Consider the following 22,417-nt stretch of genomic DNA (forward strand, 5'->3'; position numbering starts at 1 on the left):
AAGTCTATGTACTTCCTTTAGCGTGCACGTGCTCTTAACAGGCCTGACAGCTTTAGGCTATCACATGACCTTATCTTACGAGGTTCTCGACTCGAGGACCTTCTTTCTTAATTAAGTGCTTAATGCTCATTACTCTTTTTAAAGAAATTCCAAACTCCTTTAAAGTATCGTTGCTTAACTCTTATAGTTCCTTTCTTTACTCGCTTCTTAGTTTCCTTTGCGTTAATGTCGATATTCCTTGATAACTCTTATTAAAATCTTTAAACTCAATCTTTTTTTCATCTCTTTACCTTTTTTAATATCTTGCTATCGTTTTAATCAACTTTTCCTTTTCCTTCCTTTTCCTTTTAAGCTCCGATAGCAGCGAGTGTTCCGAAGTGCTCGCTTTTAAGTTCTAGTATGTTAGCAGTCTCTTTTCTTTTTTTGTTATCAAGTAAGAAGTCCGCAAGTAAAACGGCTTTAGTTGGTTTATATAGAAATGTCGTAGTATCGCTTTCTTATTGATCTGTTCTAAGGTATATGATCTCTTATGCTCACCTTTTAAGCTTGATACCTTGAATAAGCTTTTCTAAGATGGTCTAAGTTTCTGCCTAGCTGTTCTTTAGTCGTACAGCATTATAAGAGATCCTGGTAGTAAGCTCTTGACCTTCTAAGAGAATGGTTCTTTCTTTTTAAAGCTCTTTCGAACGTTTTGCTTGATGATCTCGTGTTCCGCGATGTGTTTTAAGACGGCGTTCCTTTAATCTTTTGTTTTTGCAAAGTCTGCTTTTTATAATTCGTTTAAGAACCCTTTGTCTAAGAGTGTCTCGTGGATGATCTTCGCATAATACGCTAGAAAGGCTAAGTCTATTGCTGCTTTAAGAGTGTGTCTTCGGTAGATCTTGAATAGTGAGTACTTTAAATGAAAGATCTCTTTCGCGTTCGTCTCGAACATCACTTCTTTGAACTTATCTTCGAATGCTCTTTTAATCTTCGCTATCGCTTTTTGCATTATATCGACCGCTTTCTTCGCTATGCTTGTTGACTTTTTCGATGCTGATAAGGAATTAGTCTACAAGATTCTTTTTTTGCTTATAAAATTCCGAATTGTGTCGCTAAAGTAGCTACCGGAGTCGATATAGAATCCGATTAGCGTTTTATCTTGGTCGAACAGCTTTGTAAGATAGCGTATAACGTTTTCTGAATCGGGTGCGATACAAAAGAACGCTTAAATGAATCTCGAGAAGTAGTTTATAATAATCAAAAGGAACCGAAATGTTTCTGGTACTCTTAAGAAGGGTCCGCAGAAGTCTGCTTTAAAAAGTTCTATTGGTCTCGAGACCACTATACTAGATAGTGGTTAAGATCTTATAGCGGTACCGTGCTTCGCGCAGTCCAAGCATCTTAAGATATACAAGTATACGTCTTTAATTATGGTAAGTTATTATACGTTTCTCAACTTCTTTATAGTGATAGTGATAGCGAAGTGACTTCTTTAGTTATAAGCCGTCCGAAGCGCTTTCTTAATGTCTTTAAGCGTTAGACATGTTCTTTACATTTCTTTTTAATAGTATTATAATGTTTCTTCTTTTTACTTGTAAAAGCTCGCTTTCGTTTGCAATCTCTTTTGCTTGACTTTGTCCGAGTCTATAAGAAAGATGCTGTAAGCAATTAAGTTGAAGATATCTATATATTAAAAGCATTGTCGGTAAGCTTTTTCTCGAGAAAGAATTATGTTTAGTGTCTTTAAAAGATAAGTAAGCATAGTGTTGGTTTGAGTAAGCATCGATTGCAAGTGGTTTGACATCGTGATCTCTTTTCTTAATATCGGTTCTAACTTAGCAACGTATCTCGGTCCTTTTGCTCGATAAAGAGCTAATACAAACTTGACGTCTCTTTAAGCTCTTCCGGATAATTGTAAAGTAGACTTAGGTTTTAGCATATGTCTTATTGCGTTGACCTTCTCTAGTTTTAAGTCTTTTAATAAGTTTTCTACTTCTTTTAGCAGCTGCTTATACTCTTTTTTCCCGTCTTTCCAGATCTAAACTCTATCTTTGTTTATCTTCGAGATCGTCTCGAACCTTTCGAATTTTAAACCTTGATAATCATTTCTTAAGAAGATCGTTTTAAATAAAGCGTCGGCAACTTGGTTTCTATAGCCTTCGATGTATTGTATCGTTATGTTAAGGTTCTTCAGCTCGCAAGCCTATCTTGCGTAGATCCTTTTTTATGCTGACTTAAAGTTTAAGAAGTGTGTCAGTAGTTTGTAATCGGTAAACACTGTGCTTGCCTTATCGCATTTTAACATATAGCTGTATTTATAGCAGAATTCGACCATCACTAGCAGCTCTCTTTTATATGTCTTATATTAACGTTGTGTTTTCGTCAAAGTGAAGCTGTCAAATAGCAAAGGTGCTTCGTCTCCGTTGTCTTGTGTTTAAGTGATGCAGCATCTTTTAGCATAAGCACTCGCATCTATGTATATTAGCACCGGTTTGTTAAGTATATAACCGAATCGTTTTAAAGCTCTGCTGCAAAGGTCTTTTAAGATGTTGAAAGACATGCATTCTGCTTCTTCTTACGTCTAGTCTACTCCGCTTGTAAGCCGATTAAAAAAGCGGGCAATCTTTACGAAATTTTTGACTTAATTTCTAGTGATCTAGATCGATCTTAGAAAGCGTTTTGTTTTTTAAGTATTGCGAAAGGTAAGCTAATCCTTAATGCTTTATGCTCTCTCTTTTTTTATCATTGCTCTTTTACTTAATTTGTATGTTACTCTTAATACTATAACCTTAGTCATAAATAAGAAACATTTCTTAAAGGTAAGCTTTAATTGCGACTATAGTAAGCGCGGTAGCCAGTGTTGTTTCAGAAAGGTGAATGCTTTTTTAAAGTTCTTTGCTCTTAAGAAAACGTCGTCCATATAGTACTTCAGCTTTAGTAAAGATGCTTCGTTATCGTCGAGTATAAAAAAGAAAAGTGAGGGTTCCGAGTCGTCAAATCCTTCGTTTATTACTCTTTAAGACTTTAGTATCTTTCCGAGTATAGTTTTCATTAATTCGTTAAATATAAAGGCCGAGCTTCTTTCTCTTTGTGTTATCCGAGTTGGTTGCAATTAAAGGTGACTTGATATAGAAAAAGCGTAGATATAGCGGTCGTCGAAATAGATAGACACCGACTAGTACTCGTGTTTAAGATCTATTTAAGAAAACACTTTGTATTAAAAATAGTTTAAGTACTCGTAGCATTCTCTTAGCTTAACTAATGTGCATCTTAAGATCTTTTCCTTCACCTTTAAGTAGTCGAACGTGACTCGGAACTTACTTTTCTCGGGTTTTGATTCTTCCGACTTTTAGATCAGGTTCGAGTAGCTGTTTTAGTCACTCAGCTTCTTATTTACAAGCATTGTGCTCTTAAATATACTATTCTTTACTCCTTTCTTAATCGTCTTATGTAGCTATGCTAGTTTTATAGGTAAGTATCGTTTCGGAACGTTGTCTGCTACTAGAGTAGCTCTTTCAAGAACCTTATGTCGGTAAGTGATAAGGTCTATGTAAAGGAAATCATCGAGTCTTGCGCTATTCACTCTTCGGTATATGTATATCAAAACTTAGATATTTCTCAACCTGTCTAATAGGATTCTATCTTTAAAGGTAAGTCCGCATTTTGTTGCTTACTCTTCTAGTACGAAGGATCTTAAGTCTTTACGTAGTAGTCTGGTGACTCTCCTCTCTGTCGAAAAGCTCTTTGTTGCTAGGTGGACTTTATATAGTTTCGACTAGATCTTTAGTGTGTTCTTCTTCGTAGTCTTAATAAGTCTTAGGGCTTTGGTTTTTAAGAGTGGTGTTTACAAGTCTCTTTTATCGATCTGTGTAAGGGTGAATTCCTTAAGTAGTGTCTGGTAGCACTGTGTTGAGACTAGGATTAAGGTTCCTTGTGTTATGGGATTGTCGTTGTATTGTTCAAGCTGAGAAGGTTGCTTGGAAAGGGTTTTCTTGGTTCGAAGGTGAACTCCTTTTCGTTAAATGAGTTTTACGCTATCGCTAAAGCGGCTTAAGTAATTTAGTTTTCCGAGTCTTTCGAATCGTTTAAGTTGTCTGAGTCTAACTTATGTTCCGTGTCTATCGTAAAGAGATCTGACTCTAATAGTTCGAACTTTACTATTAAGTTGTCGAAAGACTTCTTGGATTCCTTTTTAAGCTGTAAAACTAGGTTAATCCTTTTTAATAGTCCGAAAAAGGAGCATTAGATCACCACTTGCTTCTCTCTTAGCACGTTGCTACCGATTGTGAGCTTCTTAGCTCGAATCTCTAACTTAGCGTTTATTATATGCATTTACGTCAAACTTAATAGCAAGCTCAATTCTGTGTCCTTCACTCTTGCGTCCTCTTTGACGAAAACATCGACTTGTTTTTATATTCCTTTTATTCTTATCTCGATCGTAACGAATTTTGTTAAATCGTGGACCTTTCCGTCTACTGTGCCGAAGCTAACTCCTTCGTAGTTTGCTGATGCTAATGATTTGGACTTCAGATTCAGCTTTTTCGCAAGGCTGAAGGACATTAATACGATATTAGAACCTTGATCTACCGCAGTTATCTTTATAAGCAACTCTATCTTAATTGTCTTCTTTTTTATCTTTGTGCGTATGCATAATACCACTCTCTAAGCCTTTTCGTCGGAGTGTATATACGAGCAGATCTAAGATAGTATCGATTTGAGGTTTGCTTGGCTCTCGGCCGCTAATATCGTTTGCGATTTCCTTTTCTTCACATTCTTTTTTGTAAACAACTTCCGGAATTGTTTAAATACCTTTAATGATAACTAAAAGAGCTTTAAAAGGTTGATAGTCATCTCGAATTTCGCCGCCAGATCGCCGTAGTCTATCGGTCTTTTCTTTTCGCGGCTTACGATCTCTTTTAACTGTCTTAATTTCTTGTTTCTTATCTTTACTTTATCTTTCGTAAGAGCTTTTTTCGGTGCTGGCTTCTTGGCGTTCTGCTTGACGACCTCGATAGTGTTTGTGTCGTTTGATGCTCTTATTACTCTTTGTCTCTTCTTCGATCTATTATTTGCTATCTTCACATTGACATTCGTAGCGTCCTTTTTATTTGAAATAGCTATTTTGTATTTAAGATCTCCGACGCTTTTTATCTTGCACTCGGTGTTAGTCTTAATAGTCTCGTCGAGTATCTCTTTTACTGAAGCTGTCTTGTAGCTGTCCGTGTACTATTAGAAAGACATGCTTATAATGCTTGTTAGTGTATTTATTCTTGAAGTAGAGGCATTAAAGCTTGAGCTGGACAAAGATAGCTTTTCGCTGATGATCTTAAGATGGTGTGCTGTGACCGTCTTTTTTAGGTAGCAGATTCTTTTAAGATAAGCCTTTTCTTAGTCTTAGAGTTGAGCATTAAAGTAAGCTGTCTTTAAGTAGCTAGTCTGTCTATAGCTTATGCATAAGGGTCTATCTTTCGATCTGTTATAGATCTTCGATTTATTAATGAACTGGTTTTTGGATTTAGATGCTGGTCGAAGTAGTACAAAAGGCGGGTCGTTTAGAAGTGGTAAGCGTAAAGGCAGTTGCTGTCCAATTTGTCTGTTAATAGTTGGGTTGCTTTGAGTCTAGGAGTTTATATACTCGCTTTAGTAGTTCGGTCTTTAATTGTTTCTTTAATATCTACTTTGTCTTTGTGCTTAAAGAGAAAGGGCATTCTGCTATGGAATTGTTAAGTTCTTATTTTGTTTTGGTTCTAAGATGCGTTAAGTTAGCTTTACAAGTTGAGCGGGCAGTCTTGGGTTGGAGCCTGATAAGGCGGCGACGTATAAGGTGTCTTGAAAGGATGTTAAAGCTACTTATGCTAGGACTCCGGCATAGTGCTCGACATACTTTTGCATTCTTTCGTACATTTTAATCTTTTTTATATCCGACTCAATCTTCTTTTATGCTTTAAGTGCACTCTAAGAGAGAACGAGAGTTTCGTATGCCTTTTATAAGCAAAGCAAGAGCAAGGCATTGTTAGTTAAAGCTAATGTCCGAAGCTTGTCGTTTGTAACTCTTTTAATAAAGGCCGACGTAATAAACTTAAGTATATACTTGTCCGAATCAGACTGATTCGTCATTATTGATAATGCTTCGTTCTTTTCTAGATCTCTTCCTTTAGTCTTTTTTAACAGCGCGACCGTTCGTGAATAATAAGATGCGAGACTTTCTTATGGTCTTTGTTATAGATTAAAGACTTCGGCGATCACGTCTTGCTCTTTTATCAGTTCTTTATTATTAAGAAATTGCGTCTTCAGCTATTCTATTACTTTAGCTTTCTCTTTTTCTGTTGCTATGGTGCGGTTGGTCATGATGTATCTTATTCTTATATTAGATCTGAACTTCTTGCTAGCTTCTTTTGTTAGCAAGATTGAGATTGCTTTAAAGTACGTTAAAGAAGAAGGGTTGTCGGAGCCATCGACTTCGAAATCGTAGTCCAATCGGTCTAGCTACAGCTCAGCCGGCATCTCTTTATCGTAGTCCTTATAACGGTCGAACCTCGGCATCCTTGAGTTTGATATCCTGTCCGTTGCCTTAGGTCTGGGTATAGTGGTAATAAAAGGGGGGGTAAGACAATGGTTCTGCAATTGATTAGTTGCTTGAATATCTTGTTGTTGCTCGGTCCTTACAAGGGCATCTGTGTCGTAAATCTTTATGTCGATCTTGGGCACGAACTTAACACTTGGTCGGTCTTGAAGGTTAAAAGGCGGTGATTAAGTCTTAGTGTCTAATAGTTGTGGTAGTGAGGTTATTAATCTTGCTAACTATGGATATGTTCGTAAGAGAAGGTCAGTGATCAGCTTGTGCTATGCTTATTGTTCGGAAGTGGAAAGTATCGAAGCTGTTGAAAGTGAACTCCTCTCTTCTAATAAAGGTATTAGTGGTGAGTGCTAAAAGTGATGGACTTTCTTTTCGTATTTCCTTTCCGAGTCTGTTAAAAAAGGTAAGCCGAAGTGGAGTTCTTTTGTTCTTTCCTCATTCATTTATCTAGTTGTAAGTCGTGGTTTCTTTTGTAGGTCCGTAGGTTTTAGTTGAGGTGGTTTTGGTTAAGGTGCTAGTAAAGCGGTGATTTGTCGATGAACTCTTCGGAGGGGGAGGGTGGAGCTGAAGTTGTTTCTTTAATAGTTGTGTTCTTAGTGTATTGTTTTAGGCTCTTTGTCTGCGAATCAAAGGATTGTCAGGTCGGTCGCTGCGTAGGTCACTACTTCAGTGGTAGGGGGGGGGCCGTGTTGTGTGGAGAGGATGATATTTCTAAGTTCTCTTTGGTGGGAGAAGTCTATGTACCTCCCTTAGCGTGCACGTGCTCCCAACAGGCCTGACAGCCTCAGGCCATCACAGTGGAAGCCTAACGTGACTCGCTTGGGATTCATTCAGTGCTTGGACTTCGATCGCAACGAGGATAGCCGTCATCATGTGAGGACGTGATAACGTCGCGTCAAGATCCAGATCTACATCCGACCACAACAGAGCCACAACTCCAGATGACGGATAAACTTACCGGCAAGAAGTTCCCGCAAGACATGCCGGGGCCTATCTCAATGACTGCAAGATGACGGCAGAGCCGCCTCTGGAGCCGAAACTTGTGAAAGAGCATGACACCTTGAAATACTCCCTCTTGGGCCCCTCGCTCACCAAGTCAGGTCAGGACAACGTAGACCAGCAGAAGGCAAGTCTACCCCGAAAGCGTAAATATGCAAGTGCTTATCGCTCTTCAGGTCTCCGAGATAATCTACAACGCGTCCAAAGGATCCAAATACTTCAACAACGAAGAGGCCCGAGACAAGAACCTCACCCAGAAAATCGAGCGGATCCTCGCGAAGAAGAAACAACTCGAGAGGCTAGACCTGGCCTCCGATCGACGGAAAGCAGACGACTACATTGCAGAACTAGAACTGTCGCGGGACTTGTCACAGGTTGTGGTGCATATCGACTGCGATGCTTTCTACGCAGCTGTGGAGCAGCTCGATCGGCCAGAACTCAAAGATCTGCCCTTTTCGGTAGGGAAAGGCGTCCTCACGACATGTAACTACCACGCCCGGAAGTTCGGGTGCCGGAGTGGGATGGCTGGCTTCGTGGCGAAGAAGCTGTGCCCGCAGCTTATCCAGATCCCTCTGAACTTCGACAAGTACACGGCGAAAGCACAGGAGGTTCGCGAGATCATTGTTGATTATGACCCGCGATTCGAGAGTGCGAGTATCGACGAAGCATATCTCAACATCACGGAATATTGTCAGAAGAACGACATGAGCCCAGAGGATGCCGTTCAGCAGCTGAGACGGGAAGTCCACGAAAAGACCAAGATTACGATATCGGCGGGCATCGCTGCAAATGCGAAGTTGGCGAAAATTTGCTCGAACCTGAACAAGCCCAATGGACAATTCCAGCTACCTATTGAGCGGAGTGCTATCATGGCATTCATGCGAGATCTGCCTACCCGAAAGGTCAATGGTATTGGTCGCGTGTTCGAAAGAGAGTTGGATGCTGTTGGGATCAAGACGTGTGGCGACATCTATACATATCGGCAATACCTGTCGAAGCTGTTTGGAGAGAAGGCTTTTGGATTTTTGATGCAATGCTATCTGGGATTGGGAAGGACACGAATCCAACCTGCAGAAGATTATGAGAGGAAAAGCGTGGGGACCGAGAGCACATTCGGAGAGATGTCCAAGCCAACCGAGCTTCGGGAGAAACTTCGAGCAACGGCCGAGGAGCTGGAGAAGGATATGATCCGCACACAGTTCAAGGGACGCACGCTGTGCCTCAAAGTCAAGCTACACACGTACGAAGTATTTACGCGTCAAGTAGTCCCGCCGAAAGCTGTCTACTTGGCAGAAGATCTGTACAATTACGGCGTTCCCATGTTGACCAAGCTAGAGCAGGAATTTCCAGGCCTGCGGTTGCGCCTCATGGGCCTCCGCTGCACGCATCTGGTCAGCATGAAGAAACCCGACACCAGGGCCTTCTTTGGCTTCAAAACGCGACCCGGTGAGCCAGCCGACAGCCCATCAAACACCACCAAAAGAAGAGCAGAGGAGACCCTTCCAGGTGATAGCGAGCAGTGGGAGGCTTGGCCCGACGAGCTACTCTTTGAAGACGCCGAGCGCCAGGAACGCGAAGACGAGATCCAAGAATTGGAAAGCCTGAGCCAGGAACTGGATAAGAGAAGGCACCACGGGAAAGAGATCGTCCCGAATCCGAAGAAGGAAGATGAGCCCGGCGAGGAGTGGTGGGACTGTCCGATTTGCATGCGGCCGCAGGCTGCTCGCGAGAAGGAGTTCAACGAGCATATTGATCTCTGTCTTTCGAGGCAGACAATCAGGGACGCGGTGCATGAGACTTCGGAGACTCAGCCGAAGGAGCACACGCCAGCCGCGAAGAAGGCTAGAATTGGGAATGATAAGTGGAGGGCTGGCGTGCCCGGAGATCCTAAGCAAAGGCGTCTGAATTTTGGATGATATCACGGCAGATGGGAGCTCATGATAGTGCATAGGTATGTTGCATAGCGTACGTGTAATGAAAAGAAAGCGTGTCCACAAAGACGAAAAAATCAAATCGGATTTGTCCTTACAATGCACACGCAACAGGTATGTATCGTCTTATCGTATCATCATTCGCCCGCAAAAGAATCCCTTCTCGAAAATGTTCCTCCCAGAGTCTCTGAATTGGTTTGTACGCCAGCCATTGTTTCCCAGGCACGATCAAATCAAGCACCGCCCTCCCGCTTCGCATACTCGTCCTCCATGCGCTCCTCGTACAACTTATCCCTCGCCGCCTGGTCCAGCTCCATCGTCGTCGGGTCCTCGATCAAGATGCCCTCCTTGATGAGGTCGGCTGGCTTGGGACGGTGCAGGATCTTCTCGTTCAGGCTATCGGCCAGCATGTTCTTCTCGAGTTCGCGCTGCTGGCCCACGATGGCTGGGGCGGCGGTCGAGTCGGGGAGGATGTTACCTGTGGCAAGTCAAGCCCAGTCAGCCAACGCCTCCCAGATAAAGAAGAAGAAGAAGAAGAAGAAGAAGAAGAAGAAGGAGAAGGAAACCCCCATGCCGCGCGCGCGCGCATCGCGCCGACGTCAGGAGGGCTATCGTATCAAGTAGCGGGCGGGGATCCGATCAGATGCGACCAGAGGAGAGAAGAAGACGTACGCTCCACGAGATCCTCACGCTGCGGGCGCTTCTCGAGACCTTTCTTCAGGCTATCCGTTGCGCGCTGGCGCTCGAGGTCGTGGGCTGCGGATTGCAGTGCTCTGTTTTGTACGCCCGCTGGTCAGCCTTCCATCCAGCCCATCTGCCAGGCTCCCGCGAGAGAGGGAGAGAGAGAGAGAGAGAGGGAGGGAGGTACTTACGGAGCGGCACTCGTATCCAGCAGGATGTGGCGATCCTTCAGCTCCTGCGGATCCGGGCGCTGCTGCAGGTGCTTCTCCAGCGAGTTCTGGCGCACCAGGTTGTTGGGGCGGACGGGGGAGATGGACGTCTCGTCGATGACGGCGCTGCGGGGGCTTTCGTCGGCCATGGTGTTCGGGAGGGACTTCTATCTTTTTTTTTTTTTTTACCTGCTGTGTATAAAGGCTGGACGGGCTTTTTGCTTGTGTGGTATGCGTGTTCGGCGTGTCTGATGAAAGAGGATTGATAGGGGACGTGAGAGTTGGGTGTTGGGTGCTGGGTGTATTCATTTATCTGCTTTTGGAGAGTCGACGGTTCGAGGGAGAGAGAGAGAGCTCTCGGACTCCCCATAGCAACGCCGGCGATCACCGTCATAGGCGGGCCGGGCTGGGCTGGGCTGGGCTGGGCTGGGCTCGCTTAGAGGGGATCCCCCGCCCCCTTTTTTTATATTTTCTCTTGTCTTTGTTGATTTCCGTGGTCTCGTTGAGCTTGAGCATGATCACCTCGTCTCAGGGTAAGTGCACGAATGAAACCTGCGACAAGCCACGGGAGATAAGCCGGTTTCAACCTCTCGAAATAGAAGTTAAAAAAAAGAGGTTGTTTTTTTTTTTGTCTCTCATTTTCAAACGCCTGCATTCATCATATAAATATCAATTGTCCGATAATAGAAAACGTGGTTGCTTTTTTTTCTCTCCTTGGATGTCTTCTGCACTCAGTCATTCAAAACTCTCCTATCGTATAGAGAGATAGGTCCACGCGAACTTGTACTCGTTTCAATAAATATATATATATATATATATGTAGGTAGGTATGTATGTATACACTATCTTTTGCCTCCCTATCCCCTGGTTCGCGCGCACTTACGACTAGACGATCGGAGGGAAATAGCCCACATGCACCTCCTCCTCCTCATCTGGGCCACCGAAAGGCGGACATCCCTCTCTCTCTATATCATCGAGCCACCGCTCCACAGCGGTCCGGCCTCTGCTGCTCGCCTGTGCTGCTCGCTCGCTAGGACCTGAGTTCGAGATGTCTACATCGGAGAGCACTCGACGAAAGTTGAACCTCGGCGGCTGCGGGGCCGAGGTCGGTTGTTGTTGCTGTTGTTGGCCAGGAGGTCTTATGTGGAGGGAACTTGGGAGTGAGGAAGGGGAAGGCTTCATTGTGCCAATATATTATATATCTGTATGGATGGATTTATATATGAACCTATGAACCTGTTGCTTGGGTGAGAGAATCGGGCTACAGTAAGTATGGACGCGACTCGAAGTTTGAAGGCTCTTTGGGGGAGGGGAGGGGGGGGGGGCATTTGTTGTTGCTGCAGTGCTACTACTGGTGAATCACGATAGCGGGTACGAGAAGGAGGGGAGGGTGGGTGTGGGATTGCAGCTTAGATTCACAGTCACTTTTCTGGTGAGTCAGGCTTCGAGAACCCCCCTAGGTGTTAGTTGGAGATGGGCACGCTTCCCTCGCTAGAGATTTTCAAAGTCAACAAACATCTGTCCGGTGGATTGGCTTGCAGTGAGAAGTCTTCACCCCCCGAAAAGACTTGACGCAACAAAGGAAAAAAAAAAAAAAAGGAAATCCAAGTCGCGCCAAATGCAATCTTATATGGATATTGCAGCGGAGCCACAAAAGCGCAAGTTCTTTGTTGTGGAAGCCGAATCCAACGCCCCTTTGTTACGATCCGTGCAACCAACAAGGACGGGTGTACTTCGTATAACACAACAATCACTTGCTGAAATACTTCTTTCTTTTTTCTTTTTTGGGTTGTTACAGCCCATCAATTCTGGGATATATCCATCATGACCACGCCGCTAACACAATATGCCGGGAAGTACGGCATCAACCACGACTTCACCACACTGCTAGCACTAAAGAGCGGCCTCACGCCCGTGTTCCGAGGTTTCAATACCCAGCTCCCCGGCGCGCTCCGGGACGCGGAGCAGTTCCAGAAGAGCATCCTGTTCGACTATACCACGCAGCAGCTGAAGGACCTGGACGCGATCAGTGAACGGAGACTGAGAAGGCCCGATATCAAAGGCTCTGCGGTCCCGTTCTGGAGTCGCGGGAATTGGTACGATGGCGGCGGGGAGGTCAAGACCTACCGCCGAGCTGGCACCCGGTCTGGACGGTGGGTGGGTAGCGACGAGGACGTGTGGGCAGCTGTCCAGGAGTGCATCACCATGGCCTCGAAACTGCTCGACGAGAATGTCTACGTGGTTGAATTTGTGAGTAGTGGATAGGATAGATATTGTGCATCGTAACTCTCTCCTTCTGGAGACATCGTGGAACAATACAAATCCGATACAGATACGATACGGTACGATACGATACTGACCTGCATGCGCGCCAGATAAACCATCTCATCATAGGAGATCAGAAACCCATCGCGAGGAAGCGGGTACCGAGGTGGACTACCAACCGGCCGGATCGTCAGCGTCCGCTCGAGCTGACGTCTCTTGGTATGGGGGGCTTCATCAGCCCAGAGAGGCAGGACCAGCTGAGGGGCGAACGCATAGCGCTGTACAAACACCTGCAGCAGCTACTCACCATAGCGTTCAAAACGTCCAGCGATGATCCGTTCAAGGACAGCGAGGAAGCAGCGCCGGGAACGCCTTACCGAGACGGCACCGATGCCTGGACCGAAGGTAACGTGAGTGATATCGAAGGTGACGAGTCGAACATGGACAAGGTATCGAATGGGATCTACACGTTCATCGACTTTGAGATTGTGGCTCCTTTACTTGGGGACAGGCTGAATGACGCCGAGAGGCTTGGGTTGCAGTATTGGATTGCAACCACGCTGGTTCATGAGAGGTACGTGCGCCTTTCATCTTTCCATGGGGGCATAGTGATGATGGCTGACTTGGTATGCAGTATCCACGCCCTCTGGATTGTGCTTCACGCCAGGAAAACACGACGGGAGACTGGCATCGCACTGCACGCACGCATCGAAGTAAGGTGTCCCGTCCACAGAGAGCAGACAGAAAAACCACACAGCTGACCTCCCAAGCCGTATGTCATGACCGACCAGATAATGGAACTCGGCTTCGCGATGGAAGGCCGCGCTCTCGGTGGGCACCTCAAACCGATGTGGAAGAAGCCACATATCAACTTCGGCTACTGGGTCGAGCCCGGCTTCCCGACGACCAACGATATAGCGAGGAAGAACAGTGGCTCGGCGGTCCTGCAATCGGCTGCCTTGGACACCGCGGTTTGTGCCTATCCAGTCTCCGTGAGCTTCTTCGAAGCTATACACAACGAGGACTTCTGGCAGCTACTGCCGAATCTAGGGACGCCTCTGCTGCAAATCGGAGCTCTCAGAGAGGGGGTGATGCACGTTGTGGTCCTTGATCGCCACGCTCAAAATGGAATCAGGACGGTCAGAGAGAGCTCGGCGGCGAGGAACCGTCGGACGCAATTCGATGCCCAGATAAACGTGATGATGGGCAACCTTATGGGGATGACACCCGACGAGAAGAGGATTTTCCAGACGGGCTACAATATCCATAAGAGCCTGGGGGCGGTAGAGCAATACTACTCCAGCTCCCTTCAGCTGGCCCCTCTGACGGACCAATTCGTCGAGAACGGGCGCCGAATCGCCGTGTTGCGGGATGACGCGGCTGCGCTCTTGGAAGAGGTTGCAGAGAAGCCTCAGGACGCGGCAGGTATCGAGCAGAAATACGGAGCCGTCAAAGACTCGTACCTACAGACGCTCCGAGAGCAATTCGCCGTCGTGAAAGACGTCTTCGCGGCACACCAAGCTCGCATTGCCGCTCTCGAAGCTCTAGAGGCGGTCCAGGGGCAGGACCAGGAGCGGCGTGCTACCCTCTCCGGCTGGAACTACGACACGAGGGTCTTCGTGCGGTCGCTCGTGGCGCCGCTTGAGCCCGACCAGCGCGTCGTGAACGAGCTCCACGACATGGATTTCCAGCTGGAGATCACCCGTCTCCGGGTTTGGGACGTCGACACGGCCGATGGTGGGTGTCGAGACAGCGAGGAGTACCGCAAGCTGATGCAGCTCTGGCAAGCGTGTCAGAGTAACCGAGGTCAAGGCTCTGCGATCGTACGGCAGAACTGCCAGCGCCTGTTCCACCGGTCGGAACAAGGCCAGTCGCTGTTGGTGCAGGGTGCTATCAAGATGATTACGGCATATGCTGTGGCATACTCGGATGAGGTGGGTTTCTTCGCGCAGGCGAAGTTGGAGCTACAGGCTGTGGGTGCGCAATGGGCTAGACTCTATGCAGGCGGCATACCGCAACATGGGCGAGCATTCTTGGATGGCTGGACTGAGGTTGGGAGGCTGGCCATGGACAGGATTAATGGTGGCCTTGCTCGGATGGGCGTTGGATGGAATAACCCCGTGCGAACACTTTGATGCATGTTCTTAAAGCCCCAAGTTGGAGTCCTGCTACACTTGCTCCGGATATATACCCCCAGAAAGCTTTGCGGAAGGTTTGAATTCGAACAAAAGAGACATATCACCAGTAGTCTGCCCAAAGGTCACTCGAGGAAGCGCGTCTCATTGACAGCAAACTCCTGGTCATTGTCAGACACTCGGTTAGAGTAGCTGCTCTCGCTTGCCAAACAAAATGATGGACATGTTCACTTGATAGCTCCGGAGTCGCCGGCTGCCAATCTTCTGTGTCTTTGGTGACTGGAAGTGTTTCGGACAGGTTTTAAAGATTTCATTATGGGGACTTTGCCGTCTTCATCTCTTGAGAATACAAATCTCACAATCCAGCATGGCAAGCTGGAGGAAATATTCAGGCTGCTGATGCCCCATCCTGGCCCCATCCGCCCTTGATTCAATCCCACATCAGGACCGCCTTGACGACTTTCCCGCTCAGGACGTCCTTCGCAGCCAGGTCCATGTCTCGGGCTGGGTACTTGACCGCAAGGTCTGTGAAGGGGAAGATTCCGTTCTGCCATGCTTTTATCAATTTGGGGACGAAATCCTGCGGGAAGCAGTTGCCGTTGGCGCACCCAATGTACTGCCGGCCGCTCGTGACGGTTCCCAAGATGTTCGCGGACACTTCGGCATCGAGCTAGTATAAATCTTGTCAAAAGACCTCGCTCTGGCGACTGGAGGAGCTCATTCGGACCTACCTGACCCACGCCGACTTGTATGACCCTCCCCTTCTTTGCAGTTGCCTTCAACAACTCAACCACGATCGCAGCCCTCCCCGTGGTGTCGATCGCGCCATCGACCCCTTCACCATCCGTGGCATCCCGCAACGCGGTTTGGAGGTCTTTCACCTCCCGAGAATTGATCAGCACCGTGGCGCCGTACTTCTTGGCAAGCTGCAGGCGCTCCGGGACGATGTCCACGGCAATGACCTTGCGAGGCGGAGTCGGACACATCTTCAAGGCCATCAGCGCGGCTAAGCCGACAGCGCCAGCTCCGACGATGCATACAACGTCATCGACCGTTGGCGCCACAACATTCAACATGGCTTTTGTTTTGTTTAGCATCTCCATCTCGCTTGCGAGCCGCGCGGAAGAATAAACAAGGGGGGGGAAGGGGGAGAAAGCTCACCTCCAGCCCCAGTCAGAAACCCGCACGACAGCGGTGCCAGGTCTTCCAACGGCAAGCTTGGATCGACCTTGACCACACACGTCGCCATCACGATGGCGAACTTCGCGAACGAGCTCTGTCCGAAGAAGTGCGAGTTGATGCGACGTCCGTCGGCGCCGGCGTAGGCCTTGGAGCCATCGGCTCTGCCCACCCCCAAGTTGGCCCTCTCAAAGTCGTAGCAGTAGGAGCTCGCGTGGCTACTGCAGTACTTGCAGTCGCCGCAGCAGGCGTAGGCCAGGATCACGTGGTCCCCAGGCGACGTCGACGTGACCTTTCGGCCGGTCTTGACAACGATCCCTCCTCCTGCGTCTCAAGTCAGCATCATTTCGATGATCAACGATCGATTATTTCTCCGACATATCCAAGTGCCCTCAAGGAACAAGGAAGTCGTCTTGCGAACACTGGTCGCGCAGGGCATGGCTCCCCCTTTCTCTCTTTCGGTCTTTTTACCTTCGTGGCCAAACACTCCCGGAAAGAGGCCCGGCATCGTCTTCTCGGCCGCGAAGTTGAGATCCGTATGGCAAACGCCCGTCGCTTTGATTTCCACAAGCACCTCATCGTCTCGGAGACTGTCTTCAATGGTGATTTGCTGGTGGATCCACGCCGCTCCCGGCTCCTGTACTACCAGAGCATCCGTAATCATCTTCGGCAGAGGTACAAATATAAAGGGTTGAGATTTCGTGGTCAAAGAGGCTGTTGCAAACAAGGCTTGTGCTACTTCGGAAGCCGTGAAATATTATTCGAATCGATTGAAGAAGAAGAAAATAGGGAAGAGAAGGCTTGACGGCCTGATGATATATATATATATATATATATATATACCTATATACATATATATAGCTGGGGAATACATCCGATCGGGATGATGGGATGGGGCTTTCGGGGTACATACCCGCTCCTGGTTCCGCGATGCGATTTGCGATTTGCATATTGCCAGGGCAGGGCAGGGCAACTTGAAAGAATCGATGTCGGCCCGGAGGAAATCAACATCGACACCTGGCCTTCACTGGACGGCATCTCTTGGGACCGGTCAGCAGACGCCGAAGCGGCGGTGAACTCTCGATTAGGTAGACTTCGGGGGAAGGAGAGTTTAGCCGCACGCGCGCGGGGGTGGAACGGGGGGGTGGAACGGGGGTGGAACTGGGGTGGAATAGATGGGGTACGTGAAGTGTGGGGGTACGTGCAGTACGTGCAGTACGTGCAGTACGTGCAGTACCTACCAGTATCCCATACCCGACCCCAACCGTCAACGACCCGTACCTACACTAGGGGGGGGCCGACTTCCGGCCGACTCTTCAGCTGGGTCGGTACCGGGATCTCAACTGCAGGAGGCCATCACTTCCTACTCCATACTTGTACTAGTACTACGTACTACTACGTCTATGCTTTCCCTCTTCAGCGTCGCAGGGTCCTCTCAACGCTTATCTCTCTCCACAATTGGTCTGCTCTACTAGTATGTGTCCATCGCCCTGGCCCTTGATTTCTCAACCGAATCCAAAGGCCGGCGTCGGTCCCGGTCAGCAGCCGAGATCGGTAATCAGCTCCCACTTCTACTACTATTTGCATCGGCTCTGATTCTTAACTAACTCAAACCCACGCAGCTCCTTTCCGACTGCGGAGAGAAGCCACCCCCTCCAATATGTCTTCTCCAATATGTCTCCTCCAATATGTCTCCTCTTATAACTAATCAACTGCTTAAGCCGGCATATCTACACATATACATATACTACGTATAAAGTCATAACTCCAAACGAAAACCAGATCCCAAAAAACACAGTCGTATGTATCGGCACGCTGTATGAACCGTTGTCATGCAAAAGCAGATAGACCTGCAATGACACATGGCAGTTCTAGTCAGTGCTACGTCTAACCCTATTCTCTTGACCGACCGCAGGCTGGCCGGCTGCACTTCACCGTCGGGCTCTGACCTCCTCCTATCGACGCGGTTCCCCTCGGCTTTACCAAAGTTCCCTCCTCCCTGGCCTTCGTACCTTCTCCTTCGAGCGAAAGGCTCCCCCCCTCTTGGCTTTCAAGCATCCACTAGTAGTAGTATTTCCCCTTTAGCTCTCCCGTCGACGGAACGGCCGCACCGATTGCACACACACAGACACACACGCAGTTCCTTCCATATCGCTCAAGCCAAGTGATGTCTCAAGCAAGAGCTGTCAGGGGCGAATGCAGGGCCTCGCTCTTAGTAGTACGTGGCTGGTACTTGTGCTTCTACAAAATGGAGACCCGCGGTGATGCATATTGCATGGCATGGTTTCCGGGATTGGTGGTTTATTCACGTGTTTCCTTTCTGTTACGTGGCGGACGGAGGAGAGAGGGAGAGAGGGAGCGTGAAATAGTTCAGATTAATTTCTCACTCTGCATAGCTACGAGTTTGTGTGTGTATGTATGTGTATGTGCGTAAAAGAAGGTAAGTATAGCGCTGACACTCATAAGCTAGAACCCGGAGCAGCGCAACTCTCTACTATTCGTATGGAGGAGTATGGACTCTACAAAACAGAGTGGAAGTAAGCGAGGATTGGGTGGTATCTAGGGAGCTAACTGCCCGGCACGAGATCGAAAGCACGGCTATAAGGATCTCGAGCGATAAGTAGGATGCGAAGACGAGGATGGAGGAGGGGATAGAAGGAGCTCGCTTCTGCGTTTCTATACCCATCGCACTTGCACCTGGCGCTCTTCAGGCGCACCAGAGCGTGGTCCGGTGAAGCGTATGTAGTAAGTAGTATGTGTTGGTCGGGGTCGCTCGTGCTCGGAACTCGCGTGCGCAGACCTGGAGGCGGGAAGCTGGATGGAGCGAGCGTGTGAGTGAGTGAGTGAGTGAGTGAGGCGCGAGGGAAGTGCGGGACTGGATAGAATGTTATTCACGGAGTAGATGAGCCTGATACCGCAGAGGACAAATCATGTGTTCAAACCGCCCTTGGCTTAACATTTCCTTCTTGTGATTATATTACTCGTGTAGGAAAAGCGATTAGATATTTTGTTGTTGTTGTTGTTGTCATTCTATTTGTTTACGTCGGGTGGATGGCTAGCGAAGCTTGCTGCTTTAAGATCTCTTATAGGGTACGGCGACGTGCTGAGCTAATGAGTTAGTACGTATATACGTAGTAAATGCTTTTCGGCTAACCTCGGTCCGGCCTCGATATTGGCCGTTATGCGACTCGCACAACTATGCTATAAGCTCGCTATAGCAGTTTGTATTTGCTTGATCTTCTTTTACAGTTTTTCTTTTAACAAGAAATTCTTCTTCATGATAAATCATCTTACTCGTACTCTCCCCCCCCCCCCCCCCCCCCTCCTCAGGAATACTATTGTACATATCGAAAGTATGATTTCGCAAGGGATCTTACCAGGGCTTACACCATTCAACTTACTGCTACGTACTACGTAGTAGTACGTATAAAATTCAGCCTTATAAAGTATATTTAGGTCAGTCTCTACGTAGTATAAGAATTCAACCTTACAAAGTATATTTAGGTCAGTCTTTACGTAGCGTGTGCAATAGAATTGATAAGGCTTTGAGCCATTCAGAAACCACCGCTCTAAGATTTGTGGGCTTAAACTGGGTCCGATATGTATTCATAAGGGAGGTGGGGGGGGGGGTAAAAAAAAAGCGTAAACGATAATAGCTTTCGCTATAACACTTTCCATTGGCTTTCTAAGGCCTTTTTGTACTACTACGTACGTAGTACTAATGCGAAAGAAAACCTAAGATCAAATGCTTAAACTTGAAAGGAAAACTTCATATTAGATAATAGTATTAAAAGAAGTTCTTTCGAAAGCCTATTACGTTGCTTCGGAGTCTTTATCTCGTCGTACGTAATACTACGTACATTTAACAGGCCTGTATAGCTTTTACAAAGCGGAGCGTAGGGAAAGGCGCAGATGATAGCAGCTCTCGCTGCAACACCTTGAATTGCTCCTTAGGGCCTTCTTGTGTGTAGCTCCTTAGCTTAGCATGTCGCCGTACCTTATAAGAGGTCCTAAGGCGGCAAGCTTCGCTTGCTACCCGCTCGACGTAAATAAATACTACGTATAATAATAATAATAATACTTTCCCTTTTTATAAATACATATCGGACCTAGTTTAAGCCCAGGAATTATAAAGCGGTGGTTTCTGAATAGCTTAAAGCCTTGTTAATTCTATTGCACATAGTAGTACTAAAGACTGACTTAAATATACTTTATAAAGTTGAACTTTAATAAGTTGATTAGTTTAAGCCTTAGTAAGATCCTTTGCGAAATTATACTTTCGATATGTATTTATAAAGGAAAGAGGAGAATACGAATACTACGTAAGATGATTCATTATAAAAAATAATTTCTTATTAAAAGAAAAACTAAAAAAGAAAATAAAGCAAATACTACGTACAAACTGCTATAGCTAGTAGCTTATACGTAGCATGCTTGTGCGAGTCGCATAACGACCAGTATCAAGGCCGGACCGAGATCAGCCGAAAAGCATTTCTTAATGCGAAAGAAAACTTAAGATAAAATGCTTAAACTTGAAAGGAAAACTTCATATTATATAATAGTATCAAAAGAAGTTCTTTCGAAAGCGTATTACGTAGTACGTTGCTTCGGAGCCCTTATCTCGTCGTGCATTTACCACGGTACAAGCTTAAGTACGTACTCTCCCCCCTTATGAATAAATATCGGTCCTAGTTTAGGCCCATAAATCATAGAGCGGTGGCTTCTTAATGGCTCAAAGCCCTGTAAACTCCATTATATAGACTAAATACTGGCTCAAAGATACTTTTCAAAGCTGAATCCTTATAAGTTGATTGGTTTAAGCCTTAGTAAGATCTCTTGCGAAGTTATACTTTCGACATTTATTCATGGGGGGGGAGAGTAGTAGTAGTAGTAGTAGTAGTATTACCCCTCGAGAGTCCCTTAAAAGTTTAGTTTTCATTTTAAACCCTTTAGTTACTTACCCTCGAGGTGTAATTCTTACGCCTAAGACGTAGTAATAAGCGTTCATAGCTTTTATAAGGCGGAGCGTGGGGAAGGGCGCAGAAGATAGCAGCTCTCGCTGCAACACCTTGAATTGCTTTCTGGGGCCTTTCTGTATATATTACGTAACTCCTTAGCTTAGCACGTCGCCGTACCTTATTCGAGGTCCTAGGGCGGCAAGCTTCGCTTGCTACCCGCTCGACGTAAATAAATACTACGCATAATTATAATAATTATATTCTTTCTTTTTATAAATATATTTCGGACCCGGTTTAAACCCAGGAATTATAAAGCGGTGGTTTCCGAATGGCTTAAAGCTTTATCAATTCTATTGCACGTACTACGTACTAAAGACTGACCTAAATATACTTCATAAGGCTGCATTCTCATAAGTTGATTGGTTTAAGCCTTAGTAAGATCCCTTGCGAAATTATACTTTCGATATGTATTCATAAGAGGGGGGGAGAGTAAGGCGGAGCGTACCCCGTTCCTTTCATCGAAGCAGTATTAATTAGCTAAAGTAGCACCCTTATCGAATGCAATGCTTAGAGCAAAACGCCGTCGTAATCAAGAAGGCTTCAAAGTCGGCCGGATTGCTAAAGAAAGCTTTTCAAAAAAATCGTAAGCTTTCGAGATCGTACTTGATAAAGTCCGTGGTCGAGTTTCTTTTAGCTAAGAAAGAAAAGAAGCGCCGTCGTATCAGACGACAAGAAGCGAAATGCAAAAAAGGACTTGCGTTTGCCGCAAGCATACAGTATCCTTAATTGGGGTCGTAATGCTAAAACTTAATATAATACTAAATAATGTCTCCGTGCGTAATAGTTAGTGCGCTGAATTTTTACCTGCGGGCTCTTAGTAACAGTCAAGATAAGCAAGTTTTTTCGGTCAAGCAAGTATCCTATTTAAAAAAGTGTGTAAAATCGAGTTGAAAATCATTAAATACCACGGTACAGGCCTAACTAAGTCTTACCCTTTAAGGGTGCCTCCAAAGTTAAGTTTCCTAAACCCCCTGGTTACCTTACCTCAAGGGGTAAATACTTACGCCTGGGACGTACATAGAAGTATCACGGTTTGTATCGTGAATAACTTTACAACGCAATAAGCTAGAATAATAAAGCTACATCTACGTATCGGCGGCACGATCTTCTATTAGACTATTAATTATTATAATATATATTGCGTAAGAGATTGGTTTTTTTAAAAAAAAAAAATGAAAACTCGTAGCAAGCTTGCAGCTTTATCGATTATTAGCTGCGGAATATTAAAATATCAGCTAGAATTGATGCGATTCGCAATTTCGAATAAATCAATAACGCAATCATAAATAAAATGGGAGCAATCATAGTAGTAAGTGAAATGGGACACTTGCTTGACCTGGGATACTTGCTTATCTTGACTGTTACCGAGAGCCCGCAAGTAAAAAGTCAGGGCACTGACTATTAATATCCCAGGTCAAGCAAGCGTCCCATTTCAATTATT

The 22,417-nt window shown here is 46.1% G+C and overlaps 4 protein-coding genes across 4 annotated transcripts; 2 read left to right on the forward strand and 2 right to left on the reverse strand.

Annotated features, from left to right (window-relative positions):
• Window positions 1-7,568: 7,568 nt before the first annotated feature.
• Window positions 7,569-9,474, forward strand: L3040_005159 (uncharacterized protein; the record flags this gene model as incomplete). Its single annotated transcript, XM_066157252.1, has 2 exons — window positions 7,569-7,685; window positions 7,735-9,474. The coding sequence occupies 2 exons, from the start codon at window positions 7,569-7,571 to the stop codon at window positions 9,472-9,474; spliced, it is 1,857 nt and encodes a 618-aa protein (XP_066011567.1).
• A 248-nt stretch (window positions 9,475-9,722) lies between these two features.
• Window positions 9,723-10,528, reverse strand: L3040_005160 (uncharacterized protein; the record flags this gene model as incomplete). Its single annotated transcript, XM_007296962.1, has 3 exons — window positions 9,723-9,967; window positions 10,162-10,262; window positions 10,362-10,528. The coding sequence occupies 3 exons, from the start codon at window positions 10,526-10,528 to the stop codon at window positions 9,723-9,725; spliced, it is 513 nt and encodes a 170-aa protein (XP_007297024.1).
• A 1,675-nt stretch (window positions 10,529-12,203) lies between these two features.
• L3040_005161 (uncharacterized protein) lies at window positions 12,204-14,779 on the forward strand (the record flags this gene model as incomplete). Its single annotated transcript, XM_007296964.2, has 4 exons — window positions 12,204-12,629; window positions 12,755-13,218; window positions 13,279-13,357; window positions 13,415-14,779. 4 exons carry the CDS (start codon window positions 12,204-12,206, stop codon window positions 14,777-14,779), a joined length of 2,334 nt encoding a protein of 777 aa, XP_007297026.2.
• A 430-nt stretch (window positions 14,780-15,209) lies between these two features.
• On the reverse strand, window positions 15,210-16,908 carry L3040_005162 (uncharacterized protein; the record flags this gene model as incomplete). The annotated part of the gene is made up of 5 exons (XM_007296965.2): window positions 15,210-15,449; window positions 15,511-15,857; window positions 15,941-16,282; window positions 16,430-16,693; window positions 16,872-16,908. 5 exons carry the CDS (start codon window positions 16,906-16,908, stop codon window positions 15,210-15,212), a joined length of 1,230 nt encoding a protein of 409 aa, XP_007297027.1.
• Between the last annotated feature and the right edge of the window lie 5,509 nt (window positions 16,909-22,417).

This window comes from Drepanopeziza brunnea, assembly GCF_022702325.1.
Source record: "Drepanopeziza brunnea f. sp. 'multigermtubi' strain 214-2 chromosome Unknown ctg8, whole genome shotgun sequence".
Lineage (NCBI taxonomy): Eukaryota > Fungi > Ascomycota > Leotiomycetes > Helotiales > Drepanopezizaceae > Drepanopeziza > Drepanopeziza brunnea.